At 47.4% G+C, this 21,737-nt stretch overlaps 1 protein-coding gene across 1 annotated transcript in view; it reads right to left on the bottom strand.

The window, feature by feature from the left end:
- Positions 1–15,888, bottom strand: part of LOC139234338 (interleukin-8-like) — a 41,095-nt gene extending 25,207 nt beyond the window's left edge. Inside the window, exon 1 of the mRNA XM_070865253.1 lies at positions 15,753–15,888. Coding sequence (XP_070721354.1) covers positions 15,753–15,816 — 64 coding nt within the window. The 5' untranslated portion in view covers positions 15,817–15,888. The remainder of the gene's footprint in view (positions 1–15,752) is intronic.
- Between the last annotated feature and the right edge of the window lie 5,849 nt (positions 15,889–21,737).

Below are 21,737 nucleotides of genomic sequence, written 5' to 3'. Positions count from 1 at the left end.
AAAGGACCCATTTATCCTGACTCTCTGCTTTCTGTTAGCCAGCTAATTCTCTATCCATGCTAATACATTTCCTCTGGCTCCGCATACCTTTATCTTCTGCAGTAACCTTTTGTGTGGCACCTTATCGAATGCCTTTTGAAAATCTAAATACACCACATCCATCGGTACACCTCTATCCAGCATGCTCATTATATCCTCAAAGAATTCCAGTAAATTAGTTAAACATGATTTCCCCTTCATGAATCCATGCTGCGTCTGCTTGATTGCACTATTCCTATCTAGATGTCCCGCTATTTCTTCCTTAATGATAGTTTCAAGCATTTTCCCCACTACAGATGTTAAACTAACCGGCCTATAGTTACCTGCCTTTTGTCTGCCCCCTTTTTTAAACAGAGGCATTACATTAGCTGCTTTCCAATCTGCTGGTACCTCCCCAGAGTCCAGAGAATTTTGGTAGATTATAACGAATGCATCTGCTATAACTTCCGCCATCTCTTTTAATACAGAACCTTAATCAGTGTAATAGGTATTGTGGTTTCACATATGTACCAATTTATCTTTTTTTGAGGAAGCATGTCCTATGTATGCCCTTTTTTCTCAATTTTTCCCTAAGAAATACTCCCCAGGACATACATTTCCTCCTGTGTCTAATATGATGGTTTGGTCCCTAGCTTCTGCCAATAGTGTGGTTAGCCGATCAACAGCTGATATAAAACAGTGGCCCCAGGGAACTCCTATTTGATTTTGTTCTGTCAGAAGTGGTTTTGTGCTGTCAATTTTCCCTATCTAATACTTTCCTCCAGACTAAACTAATTTCAAACAGCAAGTAGACAGATAAGATCTGCCATGAGTCTGGACTGAATTCACTATACCGTCCTAATCCTTCAAAGAGCCATTTTGTGTCAGTTGTAGCTACTTAAAACTTATATTCATTCACATCTTAAATACGCAAAAACTATCAGTTTAGAAAAATTTAAGGGCCTAGAAATTGGCCTTCTTAGTCTCCCAGTTATCACATCCGGGGTTGGGGGGGGGTGTGGGGGTGCGATAACGGGGCGCTAATGACTTACCGACCAGGCGCAGCAAAAGAAACTACTCCCGCTAAATTCCCCATGAGGTTTGCGGCGGCGGTAACACCCAGCACACGATCTCCTCTGCCCGGAGATCGTGACGTCATCGTCCCACACATCGCCCCGGTAGCACCCCGGACATAAACTTTGGTTCCGCACCCTGCACTATCGCCGGGTGACAACACCGACAGCTGAAGGAAGCGTTGTTCGGGAGGCCGGCGCTTTAGGGTGCAAGATAAAGGGGATTTTGGCGCGGTAAATAAAAAAATTGTGCGACTGCATACTGCCAATTTTTCAGAATTTTCCTTGGCCGCAATTGATTAGCCCGGCACTCTGCTAAGTGCTTGGAGCTGATCGGGCCAGATCGAGGCTGCCGTCGGTGACGAGCTAACTCGTTGCGATGCAGTGATGGCCCTTCCAATTAAGGGAGGAAAGGAAACATAAAAACATAGAAAATAGGTGCAGGAGCAGGCCATTCAGCCCTTCTAGCCTGCACCGCCATTCAATGAGTTCATGGCTGAACATGAAACTTCAGTACCCCCTTCCTGCTTTCTCGCCATAACTCTTGATCCCCCGAGTAGTAAGGACTTCATCTAACTCCCTTTTGAATATATTTAGTGAATTGGCCCCAACCACTTTCTGTGGTCGAGAATTCCACAGGTTCACCACTCTCTGGGTGAAGAAGTCTCTCCTCATTTCGGTCCTAAATGGCTTACCCCTTATCCTTAGACTGTGACCCCTGGTTCTGGACTTCCCCAACATTGGGAACATTCTTCCTGCATCTAACCTGTCTAAACCCGTCAGAATTTTAAACGTTTCTATGAGGTCCCCTCTCATTCTTCTGAACTCCAGTGAATACAAGCCCAGTTGATCCAGTCTTTCTTGATAGGTCAGTCCCACCATCCCGGGAATCAGTCTGGTGAATCTTCGCTGTACTCCCTCAATAGCAAGAATGTCCTTCCTCAAGTTAGGAGACCAAAACTGTACACAATACTCCAGGTGTGGCCTCACCAAGGCCCTGTACAACTGTAGCAACACCTCCCTGCCCCTGTACTCAAATCCCCTCGCTATGAAGGCCAACATGCCATTTGCTTTCTTAACCGCCTGCTGTACCTACATGCCAACCTTCAATGACTTATGTACCATGACACCCAGGTCTCGTTGCACCTTCCCTTTTCCTAATCTGTCACCATTCAGATAATAGACTGTCTCTCTGTTTTTACTACCCCCAATCCCATGTGCTTTAACTTTGCACATTAATCTCTTGTGTGGGACCTTGTCGAAAGCCTTCTGAAAGTCCAAATATACCACATCAACTGGTTCTCCTTTGTCCACTTTACTGGAAACATCCTCAAAAACTCACATTTATCCACATTATGCTTCATCTGCCATGCATTTGCCCACTCACCTAACCTATCCAAGTCACTCTGCAGCCTCATAGCATCCTCCTCGCAGCTCACACTGCCACCCAACTTAGTGTCATCCGCAAATTTGGAGATACTACATTTAATCCCCTCGTCTAAATCATTAATGTACAATGTAAACAACTGGGGCCCCAGCACAGAACCTTGCGGTACCCCACTAGTCACTGCCTGCTATTCTGAAAAGTACCCATTTACTCCTACTCTTTGCTTCCTGTCTGACAACCAGTTCTCAATCCATGTCAGCACACTACCCCCAATCCCATGTGCTTTAACTTTGCACATTAATCTCTTGTGTGGGACCTTGTCGAAAGCCTTCTGAAAGTCCAAATATACCACATCAACTGGTTCTCCTTTGTCCACTTTACTGGAAACATCCTCAAAAAATTCCAGAAGACTTGTCAAGCATGATTTCTCCTTCACAAATCCATGCTGACTTGAACTTATCATGTCACCATTTTCCAAATGCGCTGCTATGACATCCTTAATAATTGATTCCATCATTTTACCCACTACTGAGGTCAGGCTGACCGGTCTATAATTCCCTGTTTTCTCTCTCCCTCCTTTTTTAAAAAGTGGGGTTACATTGGCTACCCTCCACTCCATAGGAACTGATCCAGAATCAATGGAATGTTGGAAAATGACTGTCAATGCATCCGCTATTTCCAAGGCCACCTCCTTAAGTACTCTGGGATGCAGTCCATCAGGCCCTGGGGATTTATCGGCCTTCAATCCCATCAATTTCCCCAACTCAATTTCCCGACTAATAAAGATTTCCCTCAGTTCCTCCTCCCTACTAGACCCTCTGACCCCTTTTATATCCAGAAGGTTGTTTGTGTCCTCCTTAGTGAATACTGAACCAAAGTACTTGTTCAATTGGTCTGCCATTTCTTTGTTCCCCGTTATGACTTCCCCTGATTCTGACTGCAGGGGACCTACGTTTGTCTTTACTAACCTTTTTCTCTTTACATACCTATAGAAACTTTTGCAATCCGCCTTAATGTTCCCTGCAAGCTTCTTCTCGTACTCCATTTTCCCTGCCCTAATCAAACCCTTTGTCCTCCTCTGCTGAGTTCTAAATTTCTCCCAGTCCCCAGGTTCGCTGCTATTTCTGGCCAATGTGTATGCCACTTCCTTGGCTTTAATACTATCCCTGATTTCCCTAGATAGCCACGGTTGAGCCATCTTCCCTTTTTTATTTTTACGCCAGACAGGAGCCTCGGATCCCGGCAGTGCTCCACCGTTACTGCCCTGCCTGCGTCGTTTAGCACTCCAAAGGAAGTGGTAGCGCTTGATTTGCTGTCCCACTTCCTTCCTGGAGCACAAACACCCAATTTAGAGAAAGCTGGGAATCATTAGCACCTGGCGGTAATTTTTCTAGCTTTCAAAAGTTAGCACCCCAAACGGGTCGCTCTCGAAGTTCTCCCCGAGGAATTTATTCTTGAACAATATTTGAAGTAATATGTGCTTGACAGTCACAGTTTTCACTGGGTTGTTATCCCTTTGTTTTCCCTATAGTTGTCATGCAGGAACTCCAAGTCACTTCATGTGCCCTGGATAAGCACGTGTGCAGGAAGTGCCTCCAGTTGCTCAAATTCAATCTCAGGGTCTGAACATAAGGAACGGCTGGAGTCTCTGCAGGGCATAGGGGAGACAGAATTTCCTGGACCACATGTTCAGAAGGTGATCACCCCACAGATACAGAGAGTTCAGGAGGACAGTAAGTGGATGACCAGGGGAGGAAGAGACAGTTAAGTACAGAAATCCCATGGGAGTGTGACACGCTCAAACCGATTTTAGTGCTGAAGGTGACAACACCTTGGGGGAGTGCAGCCTAGAGCACATCCATGACATTTTGAGAAAAATGACTGCACGGGGTGCACAGCAAAGTTTGGAAATGCAGTGATCACCGGGGATTCGATAGTCGGGGCGTAGACAGGCAACCGCCAACTTGAGTCTCACATGATGTGTTGTTTCCTGGTGCAAGGTTACAGAACTAAAGTGAATGGGTGCAGAACGTTTTGCTGGAGAAGGAGAACAGTCAGAGGTTATGGTCCATGTTGGAATCAATGAAGTAGGCAGAAAAAGGTTCGAGGTTCTACAGAAAAAAACTTCAGGAGGCAGGGAGGAAGTTAAAAAGCACAATCTCATAGATAGTAATCTCTGGATTGCTCCCACTGCCATGTGCTAGTGAGTATAGGAGCAGTAAGATAAGACAGGTTAATGTGTGGCTGGAGAAATGGTGCAAGAGGGAGGGTATCAGATTCCAAGAGGATTGGGGCTAGCTCTGGGGTAGGAGAAACCTGTACAAGATGGACAAGTTGCACCTCAACAGGACCAATGGTCTCGCAGAGAGCTTTAGGGCTGGAGGGGAGGGTTTAAACTAATTTAGCAAGGGGAAAGGCACCAGGATGAAGCATTAGCATGAGATACAAGGTGTACGGGGGACTGGGAGAGACATACAGCATGTGAACAAAGAGTAGTTCAGCAATAGGAGGGATCAAACAGAGGGATGGGTTTGGAGTGCATCATGTGTGCAAATGCTCGGAGCTTGGTAAATAAGGTTTGTGAGTTGCAGGCACAAGTAGCCACATGGGATTTTGATGTAGCGGCAATAACAGAGACCTAGCTCAAACAAAGGGATGAATGGGCACTTAATATTCCAGCCTACAATATATTCAGGAAAGTTAGGGAAGGAACAAAAAAAAGGGGTGGCACTATTGAACAAATATACTGTTACAGCACTGGAAAGGGATGATGTACAAGGGAAACGTTCAAGGGAGGAGTTCAAAGACAGAAATCTATTTGGTTGGAATTAAGGAACAATGGGTGAGCTATTACGCTATATATTTCAGGCCCCCAAACAGTGGGTAGGCGATAGAGGAGCAAATTTGCAGGCAGATTACAGAAAGATGCAAGAAATTTAGAGTAGTGATAATGGGGAACTTCAATTATCCTAATAAAGATTGGGAAAATAGCAGTGTAAAGAACAAAGAGGAGACTGAATTCTTGAAATGTGTTCAACAGAACTTTCTTGATCAGTATGTTTGCAGCCCAATGAGGAAGGAAGCAGTGTTGGATCTAATTCTGGGGAATGAAGAGGGACAAGTGCAGCATGTTTCAGTGGTGGAGCATTTGGAAAACAGTGATCATTCTTGAACAGTTAGAGAAAAGGACAAGAAAAAATCAAACGTGAAAATATTCAACTGGAGGAGGACTAACTTAAATTAGTTGTAAGGTGGATTGGAATTAAAGATTAGCAGATAAAACAGTAAATGAGCAATGGGAGGCCTTCAAAGAGGAGGTGGTTTGGGTTCAGACTTGACACATTCCCACAAGGGGAAAAGGAAGGGCATCGAAAGTTAGAGTTTCCTGGATGACTAAAGATATAGGCCGGAATTTTCCTGGGTGTTAGCGGGCACGATCGGCGGCAGGTCGAGTGGCAAAGTTGTTATTTTTGACAGCAGGTCGGGGAAAAATATTAAGAAGTTAAAACTACTGGAGTTATATCTGAATGCATGAAACATTCACAAAAAGATAGATGAATTAATGGTACAAATAGAGATAAATGGGTTTGATCTAATAGCCATTGCAGAGTCATGGTTGCATGTTGACCAAGGTCGGGAACTAAATATTCCAGTGTACTTGATGTTTTGAAAGGACAGACCAACTAGAAAAGGAGGGGGGTGGGTAGCCCTGTTAATAAAGGATGACATAGGACAGTAGTGAGGAAAGATCTTAGCTTGGAAGAGAGTAGGATGTAGAATTAGTTGGACATAAGAAATATCAAGTGGCAGAAAATACTGCTGGGGTAGTTTATAGGTCACCCCTAACAGTAGCTATACTGTTGGACAGAGTGTTAATCAACAAGTAATCGGAGATTGTAACAAGGATAATACAATAATCATGGGGACTTCAATCTTCATATCGACTAGACAAATCAAAGTGGTGAAAGTAATTTGAAGGATGAGTTCCTGAAATCCATTCGAGACAGTTTCCTAGAACCAACCAGGGAAGAGGCTATATTAGATCTTGAATTGTGTAATGGGACAGGATTAATTAGTAATTAGTTAATTAGTAAGGAATCCTCTGGGGCAGAGTGATCATAACATAAGAACATAAGAATTAGGAACAGGAGTAGGCCATCTAGCCCCTCGAGCCTGCTCCGCCATTCAACAAGATCATGGCTGATCTGGCCGTGGACTCAGCTCCACTTACCCGCCTGCTCCCCATAACCCTTAATTCCCTTATTGGTTAAAAATCTCTCTATCTGTGACTTGAATACATTCAATGAGTTAGCCTCAACTGCTTCCTTGGGCAGAGAATTCCACAGATTCACAACCCTCTGGGAGAAGAAATTCCTTCTCAACTCGGTTTTAAATTGGCTCCCACATATTTTGAGGCTGTGCCCTCTAGTTCTAGACTCCCCGACCAGTGGAAACAACCTCTCTGCCTCTATCTTGTCTATCCCTTTCATTATTTTAAATGTTTCTATAAGATCACCCCTCATCCTTCTGAACTCCAACGAGTCAAGACCCAGTCTACTCAATCTATCATCATAAGGTAATCCCCTCATCTCCGGAATCAGCCTAGTGAATCGTCTCTGTACCCCCTCCAAAGCTAGTATATCCTTCCTTAAATATGATAGAATTTCACATTGAGTTTGAAAGTGACATACTTAAATCTGACACTAGAATAATTATGCTTAAATAAAGCCAATTACATAGGCATGAGGGGTGAGTTGGCTAAGGTAGATTTGGAAAATAAATTAAAATGTATGACTGTAGGTAAGCAATGGCAAACATTTAAATATTTCCTAAGTCTCCACAAATACACATTCCATTGAGAAACAAAAACTCCACGGGAAAAGTGATCCATCCGTGACTAACTGAAGAAGTTATGGATAGTATTAGATTAAAGGAAGAGGTTTATAATGTTGTCAAGAAGAGTAGTAAGCCTGAGGAGTGGGAGAGCTTTAGAAACCAGCAAATGATGACAAAAAATTGTTAAAGAATCATAGAATCATAGAATGGTTACAGCACAGAGGGGGCCATTCAGCCCATCGAGCCTGTACCGGCTCTCCGAAAGAGTACTTCAGCTAATCCCACTCTAGATGGAGAAAATAAAATATGAGAGTAAACTAGCAAGAAAAATAAAAACAGATTGTAGGAGCTTCGACAAGTATGTAAAAGGAAGTGAGAAGCAAAAGTAAATGTGGGTCCCTTAGATGCTGAGAGAGTAGAAATTATATTAGGGAAGAAAGAAATGCCACATATTTTGTATCTGTCTTCACAGTAGAAGACAAAAAAAATACCAGAAATAGTGGGGAACCAAGGGTCGAATGAGAGCGAGGAACTTAAAGTAAAATCATATTAGTAAAGAAAATGTACTGGGGAAATTAATGGGATTAAAAGCCGACAAATCCCCTGGACCTGATGGGCTACATCCTTGGGTTCTAAAAGAGTTGGTTGCAGAGATAGTGGATGCATTGTTTGTGATCTTCCAAAATTCCCCAGATTCTAGAATGGTCCCAGTGGATTGGAAGGTAGCAAAAGTAACCCCGCTATTCAAGAAAGGAGGGAGAGAGAAAACAGGGAACTACAGGCCAGCTAGCCTGACATCAGGAAGTGATAACAGGCACTTAGAAAACCATGATATGATTAGGCAGGTCACATGGTTTTATAAAAGGGAAATCATGTTTGACAAATTTATTTGAGTTTTTTTTCGAGTAACTAGCAGAGCAGTTAAAGGAGAAGCAATGGATTTAGTATATTTGGATTTTCAAAATGCATTCAATAAGGTGCCACATGAAAGGTTGTTACACAAGATAAGGGCTCCTAGAGTTGGGGATTAATATATTAGTATGGATAGAGGATTGGTTAAAGGACAGAAAATGAGAGTCAGAATAAGTGGGTTATTTTTGGGTTGGCAGGCTAATACTAGTGGGGTATCCCAAGGATCTTCTCTTCTACTTCTCTTCTTAGGCAGTCTCTCGGAGTCGAGGATGACTTCCTTCCACACTAAAAATGAGTTCTCAGGTGACTGATGAGTCCAATGTGGGACCTACAGTTTCTGTCACATGTGGGGCAGACGGTGGTTGAAGGAACCTGTGGGTGGGGTGCTTGGTTTGCCATGCGCTCCTTCCACTGTCTACGCTTGGCTTCAGCTTGCACCCGGCGAAGAGACTCGAGGTGTTCGGCGCCTTCCCGGATGCTTTTCCTCCACTTTGACTGGACTTGGGCCAGGGATTCCCAGGTGTCGGTGGGGATGTTGCACTTTTTCAAGGAGGCTCTGAGGTGTCCTTGAAGCGTTTCCTTTGCTCACCTGGGCTCGCTTGCCGTGTCGAAGCTCAGAGTAATGCGCTTGTTTTGGGAGTCTCGTGTCGGGCATGCGGACGATGTGGCCCATCCAATGGAGTTGATCGAGCGTGGTCAATGCTTCGATGCTGGGGATGTTGGCCTGAGTAAAAACACTGACGTTGGTGCGCCTATTGTGCCAATGGATTTGCAGGATCTTGCGGAGGCAGCGTTGGTGGTACTTCTCCAGTGCCTGCTGTACATAGTCCATGTCTCTGAACCATACAGGAGGGCAGGTATCACGACTGCACTGTAGACCATGAGCTTGGTGCATGGTTTGCGAACCTGGTCTTCAAACATTCTCTTCCTCAGGTGACCGAAGGCTGCACTGGCACACTGAACGTGGTGTTGGACGTTATCATCGATGTCTGCCCTTGTTGACAGTAGGCTCCTGATGTATGGAAAATGGTTGTTCAAGGCCTTGTCGTGGATTTTTATAATCGGGGGGCAGTGCTGTGTGGCGGGGTCAGGTTGGTAGAAGACCTTTGTCTTACGGATATTTAGTGTAAGGCCCATGACCTTGTACGCTTCGGTGAAGCTGTTGACGATGGCTTGGAGTTTGGCCTCCGAGTGTGTGCAGACGCAAGCATCGTCTGCATACTGTAATTCAATGACAGAGGATGGGACAACCTTTGATCTGGCCTGGAGACGACAGAGGTTGAACAGATTCCCATTTGTTCTGTAAATTCGCTCCACTCCAGCGGGGAGCTTGCTGACGGTGAGATGGAGCATTGCAGCAAGGAAGATCGAGAAAAGTGTTGCTGCAATGACATAGCCTTGCTTCACCCCAGTCCGATCATCAATTGGGTCTGTGGTGGATCCATTGGGTCAGGATCACGGCTTGCATGTCATCATGAAGCAGGCGATAGATGGTGACAAAATTTGATGAGGACACTCCATAATTTCTCATAGTTGACAGTGTCGAAGGCCTTTGTGAGGACAAAGAAGACCATGCACAGGGGTTGGTGCTGTCTTTCTCTTGGATTTGCCGCGCAGTGAAGATCATGTCCATTGTGCCCCTTATTGGACGGAATCAGCATTGCCACTCTGGGAGCAGCTCTTTAGCCACAGGGAGAAGGCGATTGAGGAGGATTCTTGTGATGACTTTCCCCGTGGCAGATAGCAGGGAGACTCCTCTGTAATTATCGCAATTGGACTTGTCGCCTTTCTTGAAGATGGTCGCGATTACGGCATCGCTGAGATTCCCTGGCATGCTCTCCTCCTTCCAGATAAGAGAAATGAGATCATGTATTCATGCCAATAGTGCTTCTCCACCATGTTTTAGTGCTCCGACGGGGATTCCATCTGTTCCCGAGGCCTAGTTGTTCTTCAGTTGTTGGATGGCCTTTTCTACCTCACTCCCGGGGCTGGGGTTGTGCTGAGACGGTGGCGGGTAGCATGCTGCAGGATGGAGTCGAGGACACACACGTCAAAGACAGAGTCTCGGTTATGGAGATCTTCGATCAGTGCTGGAGCCTCAGCTACTTACAATCTATATTAATGACTCAGAAAAAAGGACCAAGTACAATGTATCCAAGTTTGCTGATGACACAAAGCTAGGTGGGAAAGTAAGCTGTGAGGAGGACGCAATGATTCTGCAAAAGGGATATAGACAGATTAATGAGTGGGCAAGAAGGTGGCAGATGGACTATAATGTGGGGAAATGTGAGGTTATTCAGTTTGCGTAGAGAAACCATCGTGAAAAACTGCGGCCCCGAACTTGATCAACGCTAAGGCCCGCCCATTTCTTGGCGGTCCCTGGGGAGAATGTACCTTTCTGGCACCCGCTGCCACTGGGGCCAGTCGGGAGCGAGTTTCGCTGCGGTTGTGTCGGCGGCAGCAACAGGCAGCGGGAGTTGGCAGGCTGGAGCTCGCGTCAGCGGGCGGCGGCAGCAGTGAGCGCTAGGTGCAGGCCTCGCAACTTGGCAAACATCGGAGGCCATGTACCGCGCATGCGCCAGACTTGGTTTTCATGTAGGTTCCTCTGGGCGATGACATTACTTTTGCCGCAATTGGGGCTGATAGCACAGCTGCACATGCTCATAAAAGCTGTGCACTCACTTGCACCTGCCAGTTGGAGAGGGATCAGTTTTGGAGAGAGAGATACAAATTTATCATCAACCATCCATCAAGGAAAGTAATAATGCTTCCCATCCACCACTGGCACACAAAGGCCAAGTGTGACATCAATGTCTCCCACCCCAATGTTGTCAGCAGCCCAACACACCAGCTCCTTCCTCCACTCCCCCCCACCCACCCCTCAAGATCACCCATATCTACTGCACTCACCTCTGCCACCCAGAGTTACAAAGATCAGGAGGGAGAGGAGGGAGAAGTGCCAGTCTTCGAACTACTTGAGGTGGATGAGGTGGAAGAGGAGGACTCCAGCCTCCTGACATGTGTGCCACCTGTCCGGCCAACATCGATGTCTGGGTCCAACTTCTTAGGATTCGAGTCGGACAAAGCAGGAACAAGTGCTGGGAGGAGCAGAGGCCGTGCCGGAAAATCCACCAAGCCGCAAGAACCCAGGATGATGCAACAATTCGATGAGGATGGAGGACGGCTCGCAGCAATTCAAGAAATGGTCCAGCTATCGAGGGTGAGCGTGGAACTCGGTCGAAATGTGCTGCAGGCCATGGCTGGGATAGCTGCCAGCATCGCCACCTTTGCTCAGCAGCACACTGCCAGTATGGAACGGCTCATTAGTGCGGTGGAGCGCAAAACCGATTCTGTTGAGGCGATGAGGCAAGCGATGGCTTTTGGCCAGGTCATGCAACCCCCCGAGCCCACACCATCGAAGCCGCCAGATCCCGAGGAGCCGGAGATGCCAGCGCCTTCAATCACGGCCCCTACCTTCTCTCCAAGATGAACACGTCAGCAGCATAACGTGATGGAGCAGAGGCGGTGAGGGGCAGGGGTGCGGCTCGCCGTGATGAAGGCGGAGCTATGAAGAGGACAATGGACCTCACATCGAGGCGGGGTAAGAGAGGTGGTGGTAGTGGGTAAAGGGTTGGGTGTTGGTGGTGAATGTGTTTTTTACTCCTCAATAAGTTGTGGCTGTTGTTTCACATGGGTCGGTCAATGTCATTTGACTGGTCTCGGAACAACTGTAGATATGTTGGATTCAATTGTTTGCATGTTCTGTCACTTTGGCATGTTGCACTATTCAATACAGTCACATTGTTCACCAAATCTTCATCAGTGTCCCATTTTTACATTATCTGGGATGCATTCTGAGAAAAAGACAAATCTCCTTCAGGTGTACTGCTGTATGAGGAATCTCTTGCCCTCCAGATACGATGTGACAATGTAATGGGTCCTGTCATCAGGCGATTGCGATATGACAAGTAAGGGTCACCGATGCAGGAAGGCATTCAATGAGAGACAGTTGCACTACTTGCAGGGCACACATTGAGGCTTGCACTTCAGTCCACTTTTTCTTAGGTCCACCATCGCGGAGTGCCACCCCTGATATGACATGTTCCTCAGTGACCTTGCAGTCCATTACATATCTTTTTCCATCTTCTATACTTGAGGTCATGCTGTTCTCACTATCACATGCTGCGACCTGCCAGAGCATTACGTGTTCTCATTTTCGCCTATTTACTCTGACAGAAGCTCATACCATCTGTGCACTCACATTCTCTCAATAACTGGTCTGCCTACAATGGTCGAAAAACTTGTTGGGCACCTCCATTGAGCCTTTACCATCTTTCGGATCTCATTGCCATTTCCTCTCCCACACCTACCCTTCAACGGAGTACTTTCATTTACATGTCTGAACTCATTCTGTGCAGGTTAAGGTCGATCGGATAACTAATTCTGAACCTCTGATAATGGTGCAGCATAGGGACGCTACCCGGGATGTGCAGCACTGGACCACTCTGAGTGATTCTCCCTGCCGCCCGATTCACAGCCAGCTCAGTCCACCTTTTTGCCAACAGTCCTTCCGGAGGGCGGGAGCATGATCTTAGAGGATCGTGCACGAGGAAAGTCCTGTTTTTGAGCCTCCGGCATGAGCGGGCAGCAGGAAGATGCGCCGGCAGTACTTCACTAAGGAATCTTCTGCCGGGCGGGACCTGGGCAGCAGTTGGGCGGTACGGGAGGAATCTGTGAAAAAAACATTTTCAGGTGGAAACTCGGCGGCTGTGGGCGGAACTCTGACCAAGTTCAGGTCCTATTAAATGTTCGTATTCAGATGGATTTGTGTGTCCTTGTACATGGAACACAGAAATTGACATGCAGGTACAGCAAGCAATTGGAAAGACAAATGGTATGTTGGCTTTTATTGCAAAGGGTTTGGAACACAAGAGTAAGAAAGTCCTGCTGCAGCTTTTGGTGGCTTTGGTGAGACCACACCTGGAATACGGTGTAGAGTTTTGTTCTCTATATCTGATTCATTCCTGGGATGAGAGGGTTGTCCTACGATGAGAGATTGTGTCGAATGGGCCTATATTCTCTGGGGATTAGAAGAATGAGAGGTGATCTCATTGAAACATAGAAGTTCCTGAGAGGGCTTGACAGGGCAGATGCTGAGAGGTTGTTTCCCCTGGCTGGAGAGTCTAGAACTAGGGGTCATCGTCTCAGGATAAGGGGTCAGCCATTTTGGACTGACCTGAGGAGACATTTCGATAGTCAGACTATTGTGAATCTTTCAATTTCTCTACCCTGGAGAGCTGTGGATCAATGTTCTCTTTAAGCTGTTCCTAGGGGGCCTCGACGGAACCCTCTTGAGGAATCTTGAATGGGCCTCACAGCCCGTTAAAGGGTTGTGCGGCCCAAAAATAAATTAGAGGGAATATTGCTGTGGATGCTCAGTCATTGAGTATAATCAAGACTAAGATTGTTTTTTTGGACTCTAAAGGAATCAAGGGATATGGGGATTGGGTGGGAAGCTGGAGTTGAGGTCAAATCTATTAATTGTTTTGTCTTAACATGAAAGGCGCTATATAAATACAAGTTGTTGTTGATGATGATCAACTAAAGATCATTAACCAGAAGACACACAGTTAAGGTGTGCAAAAGAACCAGAAGCAACATGACGTAAATAAATTTACGCAGCGAGTTGTTGTGATCTGGAATGCACTGCCTGAAGGGATGGTTGAAACAGTAATAACTTTCAAAAGGGAATTGGCTATATACTTGAAAGGAAAAAAATGGCAGGGCTATCGGAAAAAAGCAGGGGAGTGGAACTAATTGGATAGCTCTTTCAAAGACACACAACTGGGGGAGTGGATTGGGGGTCAGGAGAGGAGGCCAGGGGAGGGGAGGAACGAGGTTCAGGAGAGGAGGCCGGGGAGGGGAGGATCAAGGGTCAGGAGAGGAGGCCAGGGGAGGGGAGGAACGAGGTTCAGGAGAAGGGCCGTGGAGCAGGGGTGAGGGGTGTCAGGAGAGGAGGCCGGGGGAGGGGAGGATCGAGGGTCAGGAAAGGGGCTGTGGGGCGGGGAGGAATGGGGTTCAGGAGATAGGCAGTGGAGCAGGGGTGAGGGATCGCTCTTTCAAAGACACGCAACTGGGGGAGAGGATCGGGGGTCAGGAGAGGAAGCCGAGAGAGGGAAGGATCAAGGGTCAGGAGAGGAGGCCGGGGGAGGGGAGGATCAAGAGTCAGGAAAGGAGGCCGGGGGAGGGGAGGATCGAGGGTCAGGAAAGGGGCCGTGGGGCGGGGGTGAGAGGGGTCGCAAAAAGGTTTCCCTCTTTCACTTGTGTTTTTATCTCTCCTTCATTGACACTCAAATGTCCGGCTGTTACCGCCCCCCCCTCCCCCATCCCCACCGACACTGAGCAACAAATGTTCCTCCTGCCACAGCTCGCACACAGCCACCACGCCCCTCCCCCACTCACTCAGCTAAATCAGCTATTAAATGGGACCCGGACCAATCCCGCTGCCCTCCATTCATCACAAACAGTGAATCAGGTATTGTTCCCGCCACCCGCCTCCCCAGCGCCCGCCCCCCAGGGAGCAATAAATTGAGACCTGCTATAGCACAAACTCCCCCGCCAATGAGAGCAGCAAAGCGGCATCTAGATTTACACACACATGCGCCCATGGACATACACACACATACACACTCATGCACATTCACACATACACACACATACACGCACACTCACATGCCCATGCACATACACACACACACACACACACGCCTATGCACACACAAGCACACGCACACAAATACCCATGCACACCCACACACACTCATGCACATGCACATACACATGCCCATGCACACACACACAATGATGCACACACAGCAATGCACACACACACACACACACACACACACACACTCGGCCATGCACACACACAGACCCATGCACACACACACAAAAACACAGCCATGCACACATACACACACACACACATGGCCATACGCACACTCCCACACAAACACACATGCGACCATGCACACATACACACGCCCATGTACACACACACGGCCATACGCACACACACACAGCCATACACACGCCCATACACACACACACGGCCATGCACACACACACACAAACACGGCCATGCATACATACACACACACACACATGGCCATACACACACTCCCACACAAACACACATGCGACCATGCACACATACACACGCCCATGTACACACACACATGGCCATACGCACACACACACACCCATACACACGCCCATACACACACACACGGCCATGCACACACACACACACACACACGGCTATATGCACATACACACATAGCCATACGCACACACACACACACACACGGCCATACGCACACACACGTACAGCATTAAATGCAACCTTACTAATTTCAACCTCCAGGCCCCCATGCTGAGCAGGAAAGAAGAACCTGGCAATCAAGTTAGTACGATGAATAAATTATAGTTAAAGATGCAACATGATTCTCTGAGTCATTTCTTACCTTTTACGGATAACACATAGAGTACAAAGAAAGCGAGGACGGTGAGAGTAAGTTTGCCTTTCATTGTGCTTTAGTTGTACAATGTTCTTTACTCTCTCACTGTTGTGCTGCTGCAGTCTGTGACTCTCTCCCTCTCTCCTCACTGCTCAGTTATTATGCTTTAGCAAGAATTTATTGGCTTGAATACAAGAAATTGTGCAATCTTAAAGGCAATGATAACAAACACAGAATTCATTATTGGCTGATCAAATAAAAGTTCCTGTATATCAGTCAAACAATCTATAAACTAAACCCCTTTCTGGTGCTCACTCAGGTCATACACACATCTGTTCCTGTTCAAGCCAGAGCTGAGTTTCAAGCCTCATGTCCCATTTAGTATCATGGCTTTTGACAAGGTCCCACACAAGAGATTAGTGTGCAAAATTTAAGTACATGGTATTGGGGGTAATGTATTGATGTGGATAGAAAACTGGTTGGCAAATAGGAAGCAGAGAGTCGGAATAAACGGGTCCTTTTCAGAATGGCAGGCAGTGACTAGTGGGGTGCCGCAGGGTTCAGTGCTGGGACCCCAGCTATTTACAATATACATCAATGGTTTAGATGAAGGAATTGAATGTAATATCTCTAAGTTTACAGATGACTCTAAGCTGGGTGGCAGTGTGAGCTGTGAGGAGATGCTAAGAGGCTGCAGGGTGACTTGGACAGGTTAGGTGAGTGGGCAAATGCATGGCAGATGCAGTATAATGTGGATAAATGTGAAGTTATCCACTTTGGTAGCAAAAACAGAAAGACAGAATATTATCTGAATGATGACAGATTAGGAAAAGGGGAGGTGCAACGAGACCTGGGTGTCATGGTACATCAGTCATTGAAAGTTGGCATGCAGGTCCAGCCGGCGGTGAAGAAGGCAATTGGCATGTTGGCCTTCATAGCGAGGGGATTTGAGTATAGGAGCAAGGAGGTCTTATTGCAGTTGTACAGGGCCTTGGTGAAGTCACACCTTGAATATTGTGTACAGTTTTGATCTCCTAATCTGAGGAAGGACATTCTTGCTATTGAGGGAGTGCAGCGAAGGTTCACCAGACTGATTCCCGGGATGGCAGGACTGACATATGAAGAAAGACTGGATAGACTGGGCCTGTATTCACTGGAGTTTAGAAGAATGAGAGGGGATCTCATAGAAACATATAAAATTCTGACGGGATTGGACAGGTTAGATGCAGGAAGAATGTTCCCGTTGCTGGAAAGTTCCAGAATCAGGGGTCACAGTCTAAGGATAAGGGGTAAGCCATTTAGGACTGAGATGAGGAGGAACTTCTTCACTCAGAGAATTGTGAACCTGTGGAATTCTCTACCACAGAAAGTTGTTGAGGCCAGTTCGTTAGATGTGGCCCTAATGGCTAAAGGGACCAAGGGGTATGGAGAGAAAGCAGGAATAGGGTACTGAAGTTGCATGATCAGCCATGATCATATTGAATGATGGTACAGGCTCGAAGGGCCGAATGGCCTACTCCTGCACCTATTTTCTATGTTTCTATGTTTCTATGAACCGCTTCCTCGTAAGACACTCTTACTGCTGTACTACCGATCACTGGTATGAGCTCTTTGGTACAGGTACCCAACTTCGCATTTATCAGACTCAGCTTGGATCTCTCTGCCTTGGTCTCCCACAGCTTTTCGAAAGTCCTCTGGCTCATAATCGATTGACTTGCACCCGTATCTAATTTCATAGATACTGGCACGCCAGTTAATTTTACCTCAATCATTATCGGTTGGCTCTTTCTTAGGAACGCACGTACGCTATACACTTCCTCCTCGGAGTTCTCAAATGCCTCGGGCTGCATTGCCAGATCCATGCTGAATTGATCATTATCCACGTGGTGTGTCGCAGCTCGTTTGCTCCGCTGCGGACATGTCCGCTGAAAATGCCACAACTTCGCACACCCTCTGCATACATACTGCCTGAAGCGGCACTGATGGGGTCGGTGATTGCCCCCGCAACGCCAATACATTGAGCTCGGATTTGTGCTCGATGGCGGGCTTTGAGCGGCTCCCATTCTCGCATACGCAGTCGAGTAGGCTCTCAATGATAAACTTTGAGCAGCTCCCGTTCTCGCATACGCAGTCGAGTAGGCCCTGCCATGTGCAGCTCTGCCAGCCGTCGATACAATTTTGTGCACAGTACTTGCTGTGGAGTTCCTATTTTGTCGTGACATCTACTTCGTGCTTTTCTGCGTGGACATGCAAGCCTGGGCGATGGTGATGACCTTGCTAAGGTCCGGCATCTCCACAGCCAGCAGCTTACTTAAGATCGCCTTGTGGTTGACCCCGATCACGAAAAAGTCACGCAGCATGTCTTTCAACATAGGCCCAAATTTGAAAGGCCCTGCAAGACGTTTCAGGTCAGCAACAAATTCCGCTATATCCTGGCCTTCTGGACGAACGTGCATATAGAAACGATATCTGGATATGAGGATTCCTTCTGTGGGTTTAAGGTGTTCCCGAACTGGAGCACACAGTTCTCTGTAATCCTTTTCTGTAGGAAGAATGGATGAGAGCAGATTCTTGATGAGTGAATAGATCGTGGGGCCACAGATGGGGAGAAGAACTGCCCTGCGCTTCTCTGCATCCTCGTCTTTTTTTAGGTCGTTTGCCACGAAATACTGGTCAAGATAATCCGTGAACTCTCCCAAATCCTCTCCCTTATTGACTCTCGAGAATTCCAACAGTACTCGATCGTGCTGTGCTCACCATATTTTTGCATGGGTTTGTATTTACCTCGTCGCCAGTTGTAGTGTATGTCATGTATCCTGCATGTTTATTGCTGGTACCATTATATATGATGTACCACCAGAGGACACTGCAATGGGAGACTTGTAAGTTACCTGGACAGGTGTGCGTGACCTAGTATAAAAGGCAGGCCACCATGTGTGATCCTCACTCTGGAGTTATCAATAAAGGACTAAAGTCACTACAGATCAAGTACAACACTTTGCCTCGTGGAGCCATTATTAGAGCATCTAAAGACATAACAATTGGCGACGAGATTACAGACCTTCACGCGAAAATGTCTACCCTTGGTACATTGCAGCAGTTCGTCGATGGTGATGATTGGGACGCCTTTGTGGAGATGCTCAACCATTTCTTGAGCAAATGACCTGGCAGCCGACAATCCGGCCACACTGGCTGATAAGCGCAGAGCTATCCTGCTAACCAGTTGTGGACCCACTGTCTATGGCCTCGTCCCGGTTCAGGCAAAGCTGTGCGCCTACACCAATGACCTTATCACAGTCATTGGTAGTGCGGATGTAAAGGTTCTCCATGATGGCGCGGTGCACAAGTTACCCCTGTGGATTGTTGCAGGTGATGGATCAACGCTACTCGGAAGAAGGTGGATGGAGAAGATCTATTGGGAAGGTTTCATCCCTCCAGCGATCGACGATCTCCGCACTCAGAGGTAAAGCAAGCCCTCACCTGAGGGTGGATCCGGCACCAGAGAGCAGACCAGCACAGCACCCGAGGCACAGACCGCCCAACAAGACTGCGTGGAGATGATCCAGGGGAGACGACCCGAACGCACCTTCCAGGCTCCAGCGGCAGGACTCCGGAGGAAGAAAATCGGATCCAAAGGTGACTTCTCAGCTTCGGTGGCAGAACCCGGGGAGAAGAAGATCACCGCAGTCGACATCGTGGATGGAGGAAAGATGGTGCCCAAACCACGAGGTGCAGCGCTGATGGAGCAACACATGGCACCAAACGGAGAAGACGATTGGGATAAAGATAGCAAGGCTCTCTTAAAGGAGGTCTGAAATCCACCACACTTAAAGGGACAGTTCCACACTCTCAATCAATGTAAGAGCAACTGTGAATTAGATGTATAATGTGTAATTGATGATCAGAGTTGTGTACATGCAATAAGCAAAGAAAAGTCGCGCGATCACGATCGGAGCTACAGGTTATTTACCATGAGTAATGAAACGTTGCGCGATGAAGGATTTCAACTGTATTCAATCAATGCAGCGGGCAGACACCCATCAGGAGCACACAGGTCCAGCAAGCTACCCAATGTAGTAGCCTGCATCCCTGGGACCAGAGTTATGCACCATGGAGTGTGGCCACAAGCAGCCAATACATACAAGCTGCAGAGCAAGCAATCTCAGGAGGGCAACTGCACTGGTATCGATAGCCTGCCCCGATCGGCCCCACCTCTCAGGCATCCGATGGCACCAACCGCCACAAGCCTGAAAGAGCAAACTGTGCTAAGACGCAGCCGCCAGACCCTATCGCCACCAAGGCCATAGCCGGGAACGAAGGGTCACCCGCAACGGTTCTCCCAAATGGGACTGGGACCAGCCAGGATCCCAAACCAAATAACGCCCAGGCAAGCGAGTCAGCAGTTCCCTGCGCACTGCTAGACGACTGCTCCTCAGGGGTGCAAGGAGAGAACAGGGAGGTCACAGGCATCTGTGAACCTGCCCGACGCTAGGAGCAATGGCAAAAGCCCCGAGAGCAGGCAACTCGAGCCAAACGGGTTCCCACTGCCAGGACTGGGCATTGCGCCGCCACCAGACTACCTGGACACCATCCAACAGCTCTGGCACTAGTTTGTCCTCACGCACCAGTGCTGATCCCAGCTCTGACACCAAGTGTATATCAAATATGTACCTCACTAGTCAAAGGTACTTGCCTCACAACGGCACCACGGATGTGATGCTGCAAATGCAACTCTTTCCTTTTGGGACTTGAATGTAGATGAATGTAATGAGCCCCCGGCACAATCGGTAGGTGGGAGGGTGGAAGAGAATGGAGTGGCCATGGACGCACAATCAAACCACCAACACCTCTACTGCCAACAAAACACCACCCACTTACCCAAGATGGAAACGACCCTCCAAGGGTCAACCAGATAGAGCTAAGCCCAGAGCGCAGTCAATGTAGGAAAGCGATTTGCACCAAGGTCTTGGGGGAGAGTGATGTCATATATCCTACATGTTTACTGCTGGTACCATTGCTTATGATGTACCACCAGAGGGGACTGCAGTGGGAGACTTGGACAGGTGTGCCTGGCCTAGTATAAAAGGCAGGCCACCATGTGTGATCCTCACTCTGGAGTTATCAATAAAGGACTAAGGTCACTACAATTCAAGTACAACACTTTGCCTCATGGAGTCATTTTCAGAGCATCTAAAGACATAACACTGTATGAAATGATACAATGAACTCTGTACTGTGAGCCAGTGACTAGGTGTAAACTGGTCAATCTTTACTGGCTTTCAGAAGTGAAGATACAAAGCTGAAGTTCAGGTTATATACCGGGCCCAGCACGAGTGTACCTATGACCCTAGGACCTCCGACGGTAGTGCCCCCTGGTGGTGGACAGACCTTATGTACATATATTACACCTCAGGAGCCGACCGATGCTCACTATACTGGGGCCCATCGCCTGACTCCTTCCCCTCTGAGTCCCAAACTTCCTCGCCTCCCCCTGCTACCATGAGACAAACCATCCCTTTGGCCCCGTCTAACTCTGCTGTTAACTGGCGGATCTTTTCTTTACAAGGTCCATGATCTGCCCTCTCATAACCATGTTTTTGCACTACCTGATATGCTATTTTTATCTTTCTTAGCTGTTCTTCTGCTTCTTTGGCTCTCTCCAAGTGCCCTTCACTTTGCTCGATGTACACCTGCTGTTGACTTTTGCACTCGGTCACATGACACTGCAAATATTCATTACACGCCATTTCTTCTATAATACTTCGGTCCTGCTTTTCTCTATTCAAGTTGCTTATCTCACTTTTTAATTCCCTACTCTCATCCTCTAGCTGTCCTACCTTTTCCCTTAACAGTTGCATTTGCTTCTGCAGGCACATGAGCCAAACCGCCTTTTCTTTTGACCATTTGTGGTTACTACCGACTGTCCACTCTGTCGCTTTTTCCTGTGGATCCCCAGAGTCTATGGCTCTGAAATGTCCAATTTGTTGCATA

Source organism: Pristiophorus japonicus, chromosome 2, assembly GCF_044704955.1.
Source record: "Pristiophorus japonicus isolate sPriJap1 chromosome 2, sPriJap1.hap1, whole genome shotgun sequence".
Taxonomy (NCBI): Eukaryota; Metazoa; Chordata; class Chondrichthyes; family Pristiophoridae; genus Pristiophorus; species Pristiophorus japonicus.
The sequence above is the reverse complement of the archived record's forward strand: the minus strand, read 5'-3'. Positions and strand labels throughout refer to the sequence as shown.